Source organism: Sinocyclocheilus anshuiensis, unplaced genomic scaffold, assembly GCF_001515605.1.
Source record: "Sinocyclocheilus anshuiensis isolate Anshui unplaced genomic scaffold, SAMN03320099.WGS_v1.1 scaffold110, whole genome shotgun sequence".
NCBI lineage: Eukaryota > Metazoa > Chordata > Actinopteri > Cypriniformes > Cyprinidae > Sinocyclocheilus > Sinocyclocheilus anshuiensis.
In genome coordinates, this window is record NW_015544155.1 from 730,162 (window position 1) to 744,821 (window position 14,660).

Sequence of the window (14,660 nt, forward strand, 5' to 3'; positions counted from 1 at the left end):
TGGCTGCAATATAACAAAGAGTGAAAAATTTAAGGGGGTCTGAATACTTTCCGTACCCACTGTATATATAATGCTAAAATGCATAAATAAACAGTTTTTAAGTGTATTAAAAATAATAGTCAAGCACGTCAGCAGTAGCAAATAAAAGCTCCACTACATGCCATATACCAGTGATCGGCAACAGGTGGCTTAGCCCGCGCCCCCAGCCAGATTATTTTGATAGCACCTGGTTCTGAAATAGATCTGTCATGACAGTAACAGTTACTCACAATCAGAGTATGCGAGCGGAGCGGAGTGGGAGCAGAGCGTGGAGTGGAGCTGTGTGATTTTGACTGGAGCAAGAAGCAGATTTTTTTTAAAAGTCGGAGCGTCGTGGTTTTCACTTGCTCCAAGAGCGCTCCACTACTGTTCCATCACGAGTGCAATTCATGCCAACGGCCCGTCATATAACTGCATATTTAGCAAGAATTCACATGTTAAACATATTTAGCTAGAGATGGATCACTCAAATCAGAAAGAATGTGAAGGCTATGATGAAGGCAATGGACATGAGCGGGAAGTTATACACTGTAAAAAAAAAATCCGTAAAATTTACGGTAAAAAAACGGCAGCTGTGGGTGCCGGAATTTTACCATAAAAAATACGGTAGCAACGTTTTAGGTTTTATGGTTTTAACTTGAATTTACAGTTAAATACCGTAATTTCATTAACTGACATAATGTTAATATACCAACCTATTGAAGTACTGAAATCTGTTTTCAGTCTTTTACCGTTAAATTCATGGTCATTTTTTACAGTGTAGTTCTCAAGGTATTTGTTTGTTCCTTCTAGATACTGAATATTTTCAACTGAAAGCATGATTTAAACAAATACTATAACACGCAATTGCTCTCTCAGTAATGCATTCAAACAAATGTAATCTTACAGTGCTACTTCATCTGTATCCGATTTCGAATAAGCAGAAATATGTAAGAAATGCATCGATCCGTAAGTAAAATAACTGACGAAAACGTACTGTTATTTTCATCACAAACAAAATTTGCCCCGCAAAACGCAGCAATTATACCTTTTAATGCTGACAACCATGTTATTAGCTTGTCATGTGGTAGGAAAAAAGTTTGCAGACTAGTGTTCCAATAAGCCACTTTTAAACTCTGCTGTTTTTTAATTTATTTTATTTTTAATATGTTATGAACAGAACTGTGATATTTCAAACATACTGAAATACTTTAGCCGCGGAGTGAAAGGTGAAGGCGGAGCGGTGTTTCTGATTTCAGTGAGCGGGAGTGGAGTGATTATTAAATGCTCGGAGCGCGGAGGGGAAATTGTTGACGCTTCACTCCGCTCACATACTCTGCAGGACACCACCATAAACTTGTGGCTTTTTGATAATGACTGTCCTCCTACAGGATTTAACACAGACAGCTCACTACCAGTTACAAAAGACACTGTAACAGTCTATCACAGGCAATTCTAGTTGCATTTTTCATCAATTAATTTCTTAAATTATCCTTTGAGTATGTTCTGGCCCGCCATCTAGTGGCGAAACATTTTTTTGCCAAACTTACTTGCCAACCCCTGCCATATACTGTTTCAGAGAAACATTTGAGAGTCCCTTTTCTTTATTCCATTAGAAAGACAATATGTCCATAATTTTGTCCATATCAAAACAAAAGCTGACCTCCTACAGATTGATGGATATTTTAAAGTCTTAATCTGCTGCAGAAGAACTCTTTGGCCCTTCTATGTTTAACGCTGTCTTCTTTATTACAAAATCCAATCTCCTGCCATCTCCCATCAGACAGTCATTAATTTGGTGAGGTCTGCCACAAATGTGCAGAACCATCCTGTGTAAAATGGGTTTGGGAGACTACATCTAACCAGAGAGAGATGTTGGGAGACAAGCAGTCCCTTTCTTGGAAAAACAAAGAGCTATTCTCGCTGTTCCACTGCAGACAGCTAGTTTATTTATTTTTTTTGCTAGGACATTCCATCAGGGCTTAAACGATGAAACATGTGCTAAAGCTAATTATGTTTTGTTCAAACATGTGCTAAAGCTAATTGTTTTGTTCGCAAAAGTCCAAGACGACCATCTTAGGCTCTTTCTCACATAAGGAAAAGGCAAAAAAAAAAAATAAAAATAATAATAAATATATATATATCACATTTTGTTGCTTTGCAGCCTGAAATGAAGATGGACACAGTTTTTGTTTTACCCAGCTGTATTTACTCAGTGCAACTTATAACATCCAAGTGAAAGAAATAATAGAAAAAAACAGAATCACTGGTTTTATCACTAGTTTTAACCCACTGTGTGTGTGTGTGTGTGTGTGTGTGTGTGTGTGTGCATATATATACGATGATCAAAAACATATTTTTATTAAAAATGAATGGTGAAACATAATATCTGCAAAAAGGAATGTTTTATTTAAACTTAAAAAAAAATAGGTAAACATATGCAGCTAGCAGAGCAAACAGGATTGTTCACCCAAAATGAAAACTATTTTCTTCCTTATGTGAAAAAACAAAAGAGGGAACTTTTAAGAATGTTTCAGTTGTTTTTTGTTCATACAATTAGAGTCAGTGGGGTCTAAAACAACACTGGACCCCACTGACTTCCATTATATGGACCAAATAAACAACACCACTGGGGTAAATGACTTTCATTTTTGGGTGCATTAGACTTGTATTTTGCTCCAGTAACAAGGGGGATTTTACCTCAAATAAGTTTAAGACAAGGCATGGCAATTTCTTTATATAGCACACTTACTTTTAATTGTTTAACAGTTCAGTGTTGTTATCGTTAACAAACTGATAAAAAAATTTTTCGGTAATTGAAATTAAGAAATTAAATTAAATTAAAATTATGAAAGACATTAAATAAAACAAATATTAGATTATAACTTAAAAATAAAAAATAAATGCTAAATGTATTTTTTTTTTTTTACATTTATTCATTCATTCATTCATTCCCTGTCAGAATGGATCAAATTTTTGCTGTGCATAGAAAGTGCCATGATATTTGGAAGACAAAATCTAAACCCTATAGAATATTATATCTATGCTTATGTATTAAATTTGGGCCTTACAATGTTCTGAGCACACATATCAAAGCTCTCCCAATAATTGTCTGAAACAAACACAGTTTTTATTTATTTATTTTTTTTTCTTTCAACGGCATGGCCGACCTCAGGTGGGCAAGGAAATTCCAGGATTTATGGAAACCCAATGTGCATGAGGCTAGTCTATCTGTCCCTGTAATGAGGATCTGAATCAGGTGTAGAACTGTTACCGGAGGCTTATCTTGCACAAACACACGACTGTCTTTGCTCTTTAGAGTCTTTATCTCAAGGCTGATAACAATAATAGCCCACCGGTAGAGGGACAGAGGGTTCACTTTCCAATCTGCACATTGCAAAATACAAACTTTTTATTGTATTTATCTAATTATTTCAAGGTAAAGTAGTATTCTGCTAGAGAAAGCGGTGATAAAATATTACCTACATCAGATGGGATGCCAAACAATAGCATAAATAGCATTACCAGCTGCATGAAGAATATCCTACAACCCCTTTTGATCTATTTAAACTGTTTCCTAAACAGAGATAAAGCCAGTTCCCAGATTTAATGTATACATTTATACAGATTTTAAGCTGAGAAGCCATCATAGTCTTTGTACTAAGCTGACATCTGAGAAGCCAATACTCAGACATAAAATCAACCGGATAAAAAAAGCCTCATTCCATGCATAGAAATAAGAGAGATTGTTATGCTCTTGCAGTCTGCCAACATGTGCATGTGTGTTCACATTGATGCAATGCACTACAGCTGCCAGAGTGAGGTGATTAGGAACATACTGTATGAGCTGCCTCCAGTAACCCAATCTGGTCCTACATATTTTTTTTTGTAGCTGACCTTGCCATTGCTAGTACAGTCTGATCAGATTCAAGCCTTTGATGATTTTACCACATTAAATTTAATGTGCCCATTTCCATGCTCTACAATTAGCTTCCATGCATAAGCAGCCTCAATTACCAGTGTTCATGCTGATGGTTTCACTAGATAAGCAAGAAATCTGGTGGAGAGTTGTGGTTACAGGAATAGTTCACCCAAAAAAATAAAACTCTGCTGAAAATGTACTTACCCTCAGGCCATCCAAGATCATCAGAGCAGATCTGTAGAAATTTAGCATTACATCACTTGTTCCCCAATGGATCCTTTACAGTGAATGGGAACGAGAGTCCAAACCAATGATAAAAGCGTTACGATAATCCACACGACGCCAGTCCATCAGTTTACATCTTGCGAAGTGAAAAGCTGTATGTTTGTAACAAACAAATCCATCCAGATGTTTTTAACTTTAAACTGTTGCTTCTGGCCAAATTCAGTCCATAATCCATAATAATACATTCTCCAGTGAAAAAGTCCATCCGCTGTTGTCTTCTCACATCAAAATCCAACAACATATTTGTTTAGAACTGTTTTCACTTATAAATTATGCTTGATTTGTACATATTTCTTTCCTGATTCAGACAGGATGACTTTTGATGGACTCGTATTTTAAGGTTTAAAGTGAAAGAAAAAGTCTATTTATACAAACAAGCAGCTTTTCACTTCACAAGATGTTAATTGATGGACTGGAGTCGTGTGGATTACATGTGGACTATTGTGATGTTTTTATCCTCTGCTTGGACTCTCATCCCATTCACCGCAGAGGATCCATAGCAATTTCTGTTCCAATGAAGAAACAAACTCATCTACATCTTGGATGGCCTGAGGTGGGAGTAAATTTTCTTTTTTCTTTTTGGGGGGGTGGATTTTAGTTTAAATCTTTAAACTATTCCTTTAAAGATTTATATTTATACACATTTCTCAAGAAGAATGCAGTGGTTGCAGGCCAAACCCTAGAAGGGGGAAATCCTAAGGCCCCGCTATATACTTCAAGCAGAATCAAAGAATGATCTGCTGTGATCAGATTTTTTTGGCTGTTAGTTTGGAGTGTTTAAAACAGCTTGCCAAAGCAAACTTTCTAGAAGAATTCACTGTGTCTGGTAAACACCTCCGAACTATGGTCTGTGGTGATTGTGTAATAGGTACAGTAGGTATACGGCTCTGGGGCTCTGCCTTCTTTGACATAGAAATCTTCTCCAGGTTCATTTCTTCTTTTTAGTCTGTTGTGGTCCAACATGAGTAATAATGTGAACACCCTGGAGAGTTGCTTTATAGTAGAACGTGAAAATGTAAATCTAACTGAAAGCAACACTAACATTGTTTTTCATGTTTAATACTGTAAAACCGCTTGTTTAAAACAATCTATTGTATAAACTGTTATATAAATAAACATGATGTGACTTAACTGGAGTGCCAAATTGCAGCATTGGTTAAAACATATCCACATCGCTATGATCAGATGCTTTCATTAATGTTGTTTTCTCACCGCTGTCATTTTTATTGTGTGTTAATTTCATTACTGAGAGGAAAGCTTGCAAGACATATTAAGGGATTCATCTAAAAGCTGCTCCCAGCAGTGTGGGATGTTAGCTAAGAGTATATTGCTGCTCAGGTATTTCAAACTTTGTTTTACCCCTAATCCAAGAAAGAAAAAGAACTTTGCCGGGGGTATATCAGGGCCTTTAAACTGCTTTAAACTTTAAACACCATAGTGCCCAAGAACAAGACAAACTGTTTCAGTCACTGCAGTAAAACTGTACTGTAATTTGCCCATTTAATGCTTAGGTATAAAGTGTCTTCTAACTGAAAAATTAGCTTATTTTATAATAATCAACTAAATAAAGAATAAACTTTATAATAATCATGAATGAACTGGCTAGGGAGCAACAAGACTTTTCTGAGAGCCAACAAAGCTGCCAAAACTTAATTTGCTATACAAATCATTTAAAGCAAAGCCCATTTGAGCCACAGAGAGGCTAGTTTAATAACTGAATATTTTGATAAAACATATTGCTTAATATTAGTACAGACCATATGCACACACTAATGGATAGCACAGATTCTGTTTGTTTACTTGTGCAATCCACTGAAAAGCGTGCAAAAGCAAAATGCATTAACTACCCTACAAAATTGTCAAAAAAGTTATATCTATTATAAAAAGTTGTTATAAAAAGTTGTTATATCTGAGTTATATCTGAAATCAGATCTCTTAGACCAAAGGTTTTCAAACAGGGGTCCCGGAACCCCTAATGGACCACAATGAGGTGCTTAATAATCCACAGAAATTTTGAGAGGAAAAAAAAAGACTATACAAAATGTATGTTTTAGATTAGAAATTTGAAAATGAGCAAGAGGGTGGCTAACCGCACACTGATCCACTCAAGACAAAAACGTTTCAGCACATTGCTATCTTCAGTGCTCTGAAGCACTGAAGATAGCAATGTGCTGAAACGTTTGCTTGCTTGTTCGTGTCCATCTGTTTTTAATTCACATGCACTTTGCACAATGCAATTTATAAACATTAAAAATATGTTTTTGTAGACTTTTTAGTCTTGAGTGGATCAGTGTGCGGTTAGCCACCCTCTTGCTCACCATCTGTTTTTAATTCACATGCACTTTGCACAATGCAATTTATAAAAAATTAAAAAGATGCTTTTTAGTCTTGAGTGGATCAATGTGCGGTTAGCCACCCTCTTTTGCCCATTTTCAAATACCCTTCTACACACCTGCAGTACAAGGAACTATTTTTTTGCAGCACTACAATTTTCTCAAGTTTAGATTAGAAATTAAAATATTAACTTAAGATAAAGATATATATATATATATATATATATATACACTGAACAAAATTATAAGTGCAACACTTTTGTTTTTGCCCCCATTTTTCATGAGCTGAACTCAAAGATCTATATAATTTTGTTCAGTATATATAGGCATAAACGGGAAACAATGAAAATAAATAAATAAATAATATATTTTTATATAATTTATTAATTTAAATTGAAATATATTAAATATATTTTAGCTTAAATATATTTTTGAATGTGGGGCCCCCACCAAAAAAACAAAAACAAAAAAAAAACATTAAATTTGAGGAACTAGACTTCAAAATTTATACAACCTTTTTTTTTTTTTTAGACCATGATTTGACAGTTCAGAGAAAACATTTATCCCAAGAATGAGGAATTAAATATTCAGTTTGTTATATTGATTGCTCTTATATGTTTCAATCTGTGTTTTACAGTCATTCCCAATGTTAACCGTCTATGGCATATTCATATTTGGCCATATGGAGGTCTTTCTATGCTCAAAAAAAGATCCAAGCAGTAAACAAATCAGACAGTACAGACACATCTCTCTAGAAAATAACAGTGACGGATGGAGAAGCATGACTGATAATTATAGTTAGTGTGCAGGTGAACCAACAGTAGCGCAATGAAGAGAAGTGAAGCTTTTTGATCTCATTTTAGAGGCTGTCATGAGTAAATGTGCTGCCTGACCATGCCAAACCCAGAGCGAAGGGACTGCAGTTCTTACCTCATTTAGCTGTTTTTGAAGATGTGTGAGTCTGATAAAGCTATCAACCATGTTATCCCTCAGCCTCAATAGACAGACAGGTTTGATAGCGCCAGACACTGTTGTCTATCTCAGCTGCTGGTCTTCCTTTGCATATTTGCCTCTCTGAGCCGCTGAACATGCTCTTATCTCTGACTTCCTGCCAATGGTCTGATCGGACAGATGGCTGGCTGAAGATAGCACCAGGATGGGTTTGTTTCCATCAAAGGGGGGAAAATTAATGTGTGTGTGGTGGCACATACAACTTTGGATCGAAAACTTAAAAAACAAAGACGAGGACGGAAGGTCACAGCACCCTCCCACTCTATCAGAAGGAGAAGACAAGTTCTGTTTGTCTCTTCAGACAATTTGATGTAGGCAAAATCACTTTTCAGATCCCCTGAACCAAATACATCAAGCTGATGTTTTTGGACTGAGGAAAATCATGAAAACTGATCACTTTCAACAACTATACAAGTTTGTCTTCTTCTGGCATGTTGGTTGCATACCATATCTAGGATTTGTTGGGAAAATTACGAGTAACGGCTACTGAAAATTCAGCTTTGTCATCAAAGGAATAAATATATTAAAATAGAAAACAGCTATTTTAAATTGTAATAATACTACAAATACAACATCTTAATTTTCTCACTATCTTCTTCTGACTTCCAACTCAAGACAATATTGATAAGCCCAGCAAACTTTTTGAAGGCTTTGCCATCAGGCTTAGACGCTGTGGATCACATTTTACGTTTATCTCATTCACATTATGAGGCCCAATGATTTTCCAAGAAGACGTTGTTATGGTTTAAGTGAATTTCAAATAAGTAATATCTGTGATAAATGTTTTATTCATTTTTACATCAAAACTGTACTGACATTTCGCCTTGACACTCTGGTCCTCATGAGAGTTAAAAGACAATGGAGAACGTTCACACTAATCTGGGCAGCCAATTACTTCTTCTTTTAAGCAGACCATCCCTTTGTTAATTTTCTTTAGTTTTCCAATTAAACGAGATAAAACATAAAAGCATATCAGCATTAATGCCCATCCTGATTTCTTTAAAGGGGTGTCTTTATGCATGCATAATGAAAAAAAGTTCTCAAATCCTTTCTAGTGCTGGTCTTTCAGCAGAAACAAATTCAAAGGCCTTTGTAAGCCAGGGGCCAATGCGCCAGGGAGAGTGTAAAGATCTGAGGATCTATTCTCATGGTACTTCGGGATTCTCAGTTTTGGTCTCTGTAAATTTCTGAACTTACCTCCAAAGTGGTACGTGCTTCCTGTTGTGATCTGGACAGGCGAGCTGGTTCTCACAACTGATGCTTCGTCCCCATCAATGGTCAGCATGGCAAAATTCTCTTTGGCCAGGAAACGAACATCATGCCATTCTCCATCATTCAGACCAGAACCTATACAAAAAGATGGAAAAATATTGATTAACATTTAAAACGTTGCAACCCTATAACCAGAGGTGGAAAGTAACTAATAACAAATACTTTCATTACAGTACTTGAGTACATTTTTTTTAAATTATACGTTCTTAAGTATAATTAAATTGTGGCACTTTTACATTTACTTGAGTTGAATAAAAATAAAATAGCATTCAAGTTCGTTACATTTATTTTTCACCAAAAGTACAAAGTACAAAATAGACAAAGGTGCCGAGAAACAAGACGAGTTGGCGTCTGACGGGCACTTTTCAAACTACTGGGGTGAAGCCCTGCGCTTCAGGCAATAACAAACAGGTCCCTCGGGTGCAAAACAAATCAAAACTTCCAGCTCAGCTGGGGGGCGGGGCGTTCAAACCGTGCATTGCTTTGTCAATCAATCACTGGCATTGGCGTTTTTTAATCGGTATTGTTAATGTTTTAATATTTTAGGTAATGTAAGTAGGCTATGCTCTGATTTTGTAATTTTGACAGCTCTTGAAATGGGTCATACCATTGATATTACCAGAGAACTCAGCAGTTTAAGTAAATAGAAAACTTGGTTGATAGAAGGACGCAGTTATTGCATGGATGGAGCAAGAACAATGTAAGTGTCTAAAATGCAGGCACACAGTTCAGCTGAAGTTCACCTCTTTAACAGTGCAGTTAAACTAAATGTAAGAAGCAAACTACGTACGAAGCTGAAAAAACCTCAACATTAACAACATTGAAATAAGAGAGCATGCATTTTTCATGTGCATCTTACTGACAGATAAACCATGATTTATCTGTCAATCAGATGCATGTAAAAGTGTAGTTTAATGTGATTTTAAACTAAGCAAGTCAAGAAGACTCGCGTGCTGTTTTCTCTGCTGCACACACATCCAAGATGTGCGTACAGAAAGCCGCCTCTCATACTGTATAGTGTGTGATACTGAACTGAGTCCTTTCCCATGTCTTTTTGCATTTGAAATAACATACACACAACAATGTCAAAATATTCTCGTAAACACAGTCAATTATGTCTTCCGTGCATCTCTTAAAGTAACAGCAGCATAGAATATTCCTGCTGCCGTCTCTATAATAACATTAATCAAACAAAAGACAGAAAATTCACTCGCTGTTCTTGATGGAATAACCTTTGCATCTAAATACCTGAAAATCTTAAAAAATTGTTGTTTTTTTGTCTTTAATAATGATAAAAATGTATATTATTTAGGTTAGTTGTTTTTGCTATGGTTCCTTGTGTAAGTGTTCTTCAGCCTGTTGATTTTAGTATTCAATCAACAGGTTAATAATAAAAAAAAATTATAATTCATTACATTTATATAGCGCTTTTCTGCTTTTCTAAGCACTCAGAGTGCTCTACATTGTGAGGAGGTATCTCCTCGTCCACCACCATATGGGGGGCGGAGTCAAAATTAATTATTCAATTATTATATTATATGTGTCAGGAGATCATCGCAATCACTCACGTCAGCACAGTCACCTCCTCCGACACACACCAGATCCCAATCACCCGAATTCTGATCACCTGCACCTGCATCACCAATTAAGCCCGCTATATCTTCTCACTCCACTCAGCATTCCAGTGTCCGGTCTACCGTTCACTACCTGAACATTGCCAGACTCATTACAAGCTTTACTAACTGTTGTTTCCTTACCTCCAGAAGTACATTCAGTCTCCGCTCTTCTGATTCTCCTCAGCCCCGGTTCATCTCCAGGATTCCTACTACATTCACACCCAGATTACCAAGAAGCTAAGATCCCCAGAACTCTCTCATATCTCTCTTGCTCACCTGCCTTCGATCCTACCAGCACCACATTTACAATAAACCCCTCTGTTTACCTGAACTCCTCTTGTCTCTTGCCTGTGTGTGACAGAAGACCGGACCGGAACCAACACCTCCATGGATCCCCGTCTTCCATCCACTACAGAGGTCCTCGAGGAGCTAGTAGGCGCCCTCAGGACCTCCCTCACGCCAGTCACCACCCCATCATCTGCCTCTGTCAGTCCCATGGCCCTGCCTGCTTCATATGCTGGTGACGCGGCTGTGTGTGGCGGCTTCCTTCTCCAAGTGGATCTGTTTCTAGAAATGCAGCCGCAGAAGTTCACCACGGAACGTTCAAAGGTAGCCTTCTTAATTTCCCTCCTAAACGGCAACGCGCTGGAATGGGCCCGAGCAATATGGAACGCTGATAGTACCATAATTAATTCCTTAGTGGCTGGAATGAGGCGTCCCTCCTCAGTGCCTACCGTCAAGGTCTGGACCCTTCCCTTCGTGCTCAAATGGCCATCTACGATGACAACATCGGACTAGAGGGCTTCCTACAACGAGCCACTCGCATCTCGCAACGGTTGTCCGCCTGCCAGCCCCACGAAGCAGCCCACCAGCCCTACCATAAATATCTACATTATCCCTGCTGCCAGTGCAACTGCTAACCAAAAACCTCTCGGTTTCAGTTTCAGCCCTCATCGACTCGGGCTCTTCGGGCAATTTCATATCCTGTGACCTCCTAAAGCGTCTCCATCTACCCCGCCTACGTCAAGCCCGGGAGCTCCGAGTCGAGACGATTCAGGGAAAGCCGCTAGGGCTTTTACTAAAGACATTCCAGGATGTCTTTAGTAAGCAGGCAGCCACTCGCCTTCCACCGCACCGGCCATGGGACTGTGCCATCGACTTGCTGCCTGGGGCAAAACTCCCTAAGGGTAGAGTATACCCACTGTCCATCCCGGAGCGCAAGGCCATGGAGGATTACATCCAGGAGGCTCTTAAGCAAGGTTTCATCCGCCCATCCACCTCCCCGGCAGCCTCGAGCTTCTTCTTTGTGAGCAAGAAGGATGGGGGCTTGAGGCCGTGCATCGACTATCGACGTGATTATTCATATAATGAGATGGGCCATACAAATTATGGGAGTTTTACCGGAAGCGAATGTAGCAAACATATAAAATACGACCAGTGGGATTTTTTTATAGAAAGATTAAAAATACGGGAGAAATATGGGAAGACATTTAAGTATAAATATATTTATTAAGGTAAAAAGGATTTTTAAACAAGTATTATGATTATAATTCATATCATGCCAAAGTTTTGAGTAGATACACCACACAACATTTTACAATCTGTACTAACTTTGCCTTGTCATAAAAATGTCAAATTATCTGATATTTTAAGAGACCTACTAAACTTGACACAAAGTTATAATTTCTTGTTTTTTTTTTGTTTCAATTTGGTTAGTATATATACATTACTGCTCTTTAAAAAAAAAAAAAAAAACGAATTAATGCTTTTACTCAGCAAGGATGCATTAAACTTATCAAAAGTGACAGTAATGTAATTTACTATATAATATTTCAAAATATTTATATTTCAAATAAATGCTGTTCTTTTCTTTCTATTAATCAAAGAAAAATTACATTTTAAAATATATTACAATAGAAAACTGTTATTTTAATTTGTAATTTTATTTCACAATATAATGTTTCTACTGTATTTTTGATCAAATAAATGCAGCCTTGGTGAGCATGAGACAAAAAAAAACTTTTTGAATGTTAATATATTCCAAGAACTAATAATAATAATAATAACAATAATAATAATATGGGGGGTAATTTTAATTAATTCATTTAAAAAAATTTAAGAGGAGTATTCAGGTTATTGTATGTATGAATTGCATTTTGAATAAATTACCAGATTCAAAAAAAGAGAGAGAGAGTCATAGATAGAGTCACGTCATACCCACATTGATACAAACATAAAGTGAATGGCATTTTGCTTCTGGAATCCAAATACAATCCAACCACAGCGCAGAATAGGCTAATAAAATGACAAGTCTAAGAGTCTCCACCGAGGGCGGATTCAGGACAACAGGGGTTCAGGTTAACAAACCCACAGCAGCTGCTGATTTGACAGCTCTGATTGATAAATCAGAGGGTTGTCATTTACTCTGATGCCATCATGAAGGGCAAAAGTCATCAGAACATAATAACCAGGTTGATGTTAGCTTAGAGAAATGAATTCCTTTCTACAATTAATCACGGACTTGTGGAACGACATTAGCTCATTGGTGGTCCCCAGTGGCCAGTTTACCTCTATCTGTCACACACCACAAAACACTGAACAACTGTTCTCTCCTTCCTGACCGCTCTCACTCTCAGACACAGTGCACTTGGCATGAACAAGGCCAAAGTACCTTACACGCCATTACCGCTGATAAATTTGTCTCTCAGAAGTTGCTGGTGATATGAAGGGAGAGCGCTTTCTGCCATGTACTAGTATGTCATCCATCAGTTTCTTTCAAACTCTGTACATTTTGTGCTTGAGTAGGTTTATGAAGCGAACGGTGTAGCAAACACGCCTGTCACGAGCTGCTCTGTGGGACAGTTGGGCAAACAGATGGCTTTTGTGTACAAGATAAATTATGTTATGTGCTCCAATATGACAACACCACATCAAACGAATGTCAGTGACATCTGAGAGTTGGGTTTACAAAGCTGATGAAATTAAAGTTTGAGTTGCGTCTGATTATATCAGGATGCCCTGAAGAAAAAAGCTACAGCCTTTTTAAGCTGGTTTAATTCTCATATAACCAGTAAAACAGGTTGGTTACCAGCAAAAGTAATTTCATTCTGGTCAAACACATCTCCCTGCAGCAATAACCAACTTGTGTCAGTAACAGACAAGCATTGGCCAACTACAGTGGAAAAGATTCATCCCCATTTAAAATAATCACATTTTGTTGCTTTGCTGCCTGAAATTAGTTTTTGTTTTATCCAGCTGTATTTACTCAGTGCAACTGAGTACACCAACATGTCAGAATAATAATAATAATAATAAAAAAAACAGAATCACTGAGCTGGAAAAAAGATCTTTCCAAAAATGACTTGTAAACTCAATCAGGTGTAGCTAATCACCTTCTTAATGGAACACAAAGCCATTTGACTTTCAACTGTGATCAGCTGTGGTCATTTTGATTCCCTCAGCATGCAAAGAGCTTTCCTGGAGCATTTCAGTCCTTGGTAGTACAACTGAAGCAAACGATCAACTATGGGTGGCAATGCACTGTCAAAAGATCTCCGGGATAAAGTTGTGGACAGGCACAAGTCAGGAGATGAACACAAAAAAAAATTCAAAGGATTTATCAATGGCTAGAAGCACAGTGAAGACTATTATTAAGGAGTGGAAGGTATTTGGTACAACACAGACCCTCCCTGGATCAGGATGTCACTCCAAACTGGATGAAAGAGCCGGGAGGAAACTGGTCAGAGAGGCGACCAAGAGGCCTACAGCAATTCTGAAGCAGTTGAAGGAATTTATGACAAAGCGTGGTCATTGTGTGCATGTGACAACAATATCACAAATTCTCCACAAATGTGGCTTGTATGGGAGGGTTGCAAGAAAAAAGACACTTCTCAAGAAAGGACATATGCAATCATGAATGAGCTTTGCCAAAACGCACCTTGAAGATTCTGAGGCAGATTAAACAAAAATTAAATTATTTGGCCTCAACACCAAACGATATGTCTGGTGGAAATCCAATACAGCTCACCATCCAAATAACAGCATTCCTCCAGTAAAGCATGGAGGTGCTAATATCCTGTGATGGGCTGTTTCTCTGCAGCAGGGACCTGGAGCACTTGTCAGGATAGAAGGAAAATAGATAAGGCAAAATACAGTCAAATTCTTGAGGAAAATCTGCTGCCCTCTGCCAGAAAGTTGTCAATG

At 37.6% G+C, this 14,660-nt stretch overlaps 1 protein-coding gene across 1 annotated transcript in view; it reads right to left on the reverse strand.

Moving 5' to 3' along the window:
• Positions 1-14,660, reverse strand: part of LOC107695381 (contactin-associated protein-like 2) — a 409,258-nt gene that overhangs the window by 166,739 nt on the left and 227,859 nt on the right. The window contains exon 9 of the mRNA XM_016495265.1: positions 8,767-8,916. Within this exon, the coding sequence (XP_016350751.1) occupies positions 8,767-8,916 (150 nt within the window). The remainder of the gene's footprint in view (positions 1-8,766; positions 8,917-14,660) is intronic.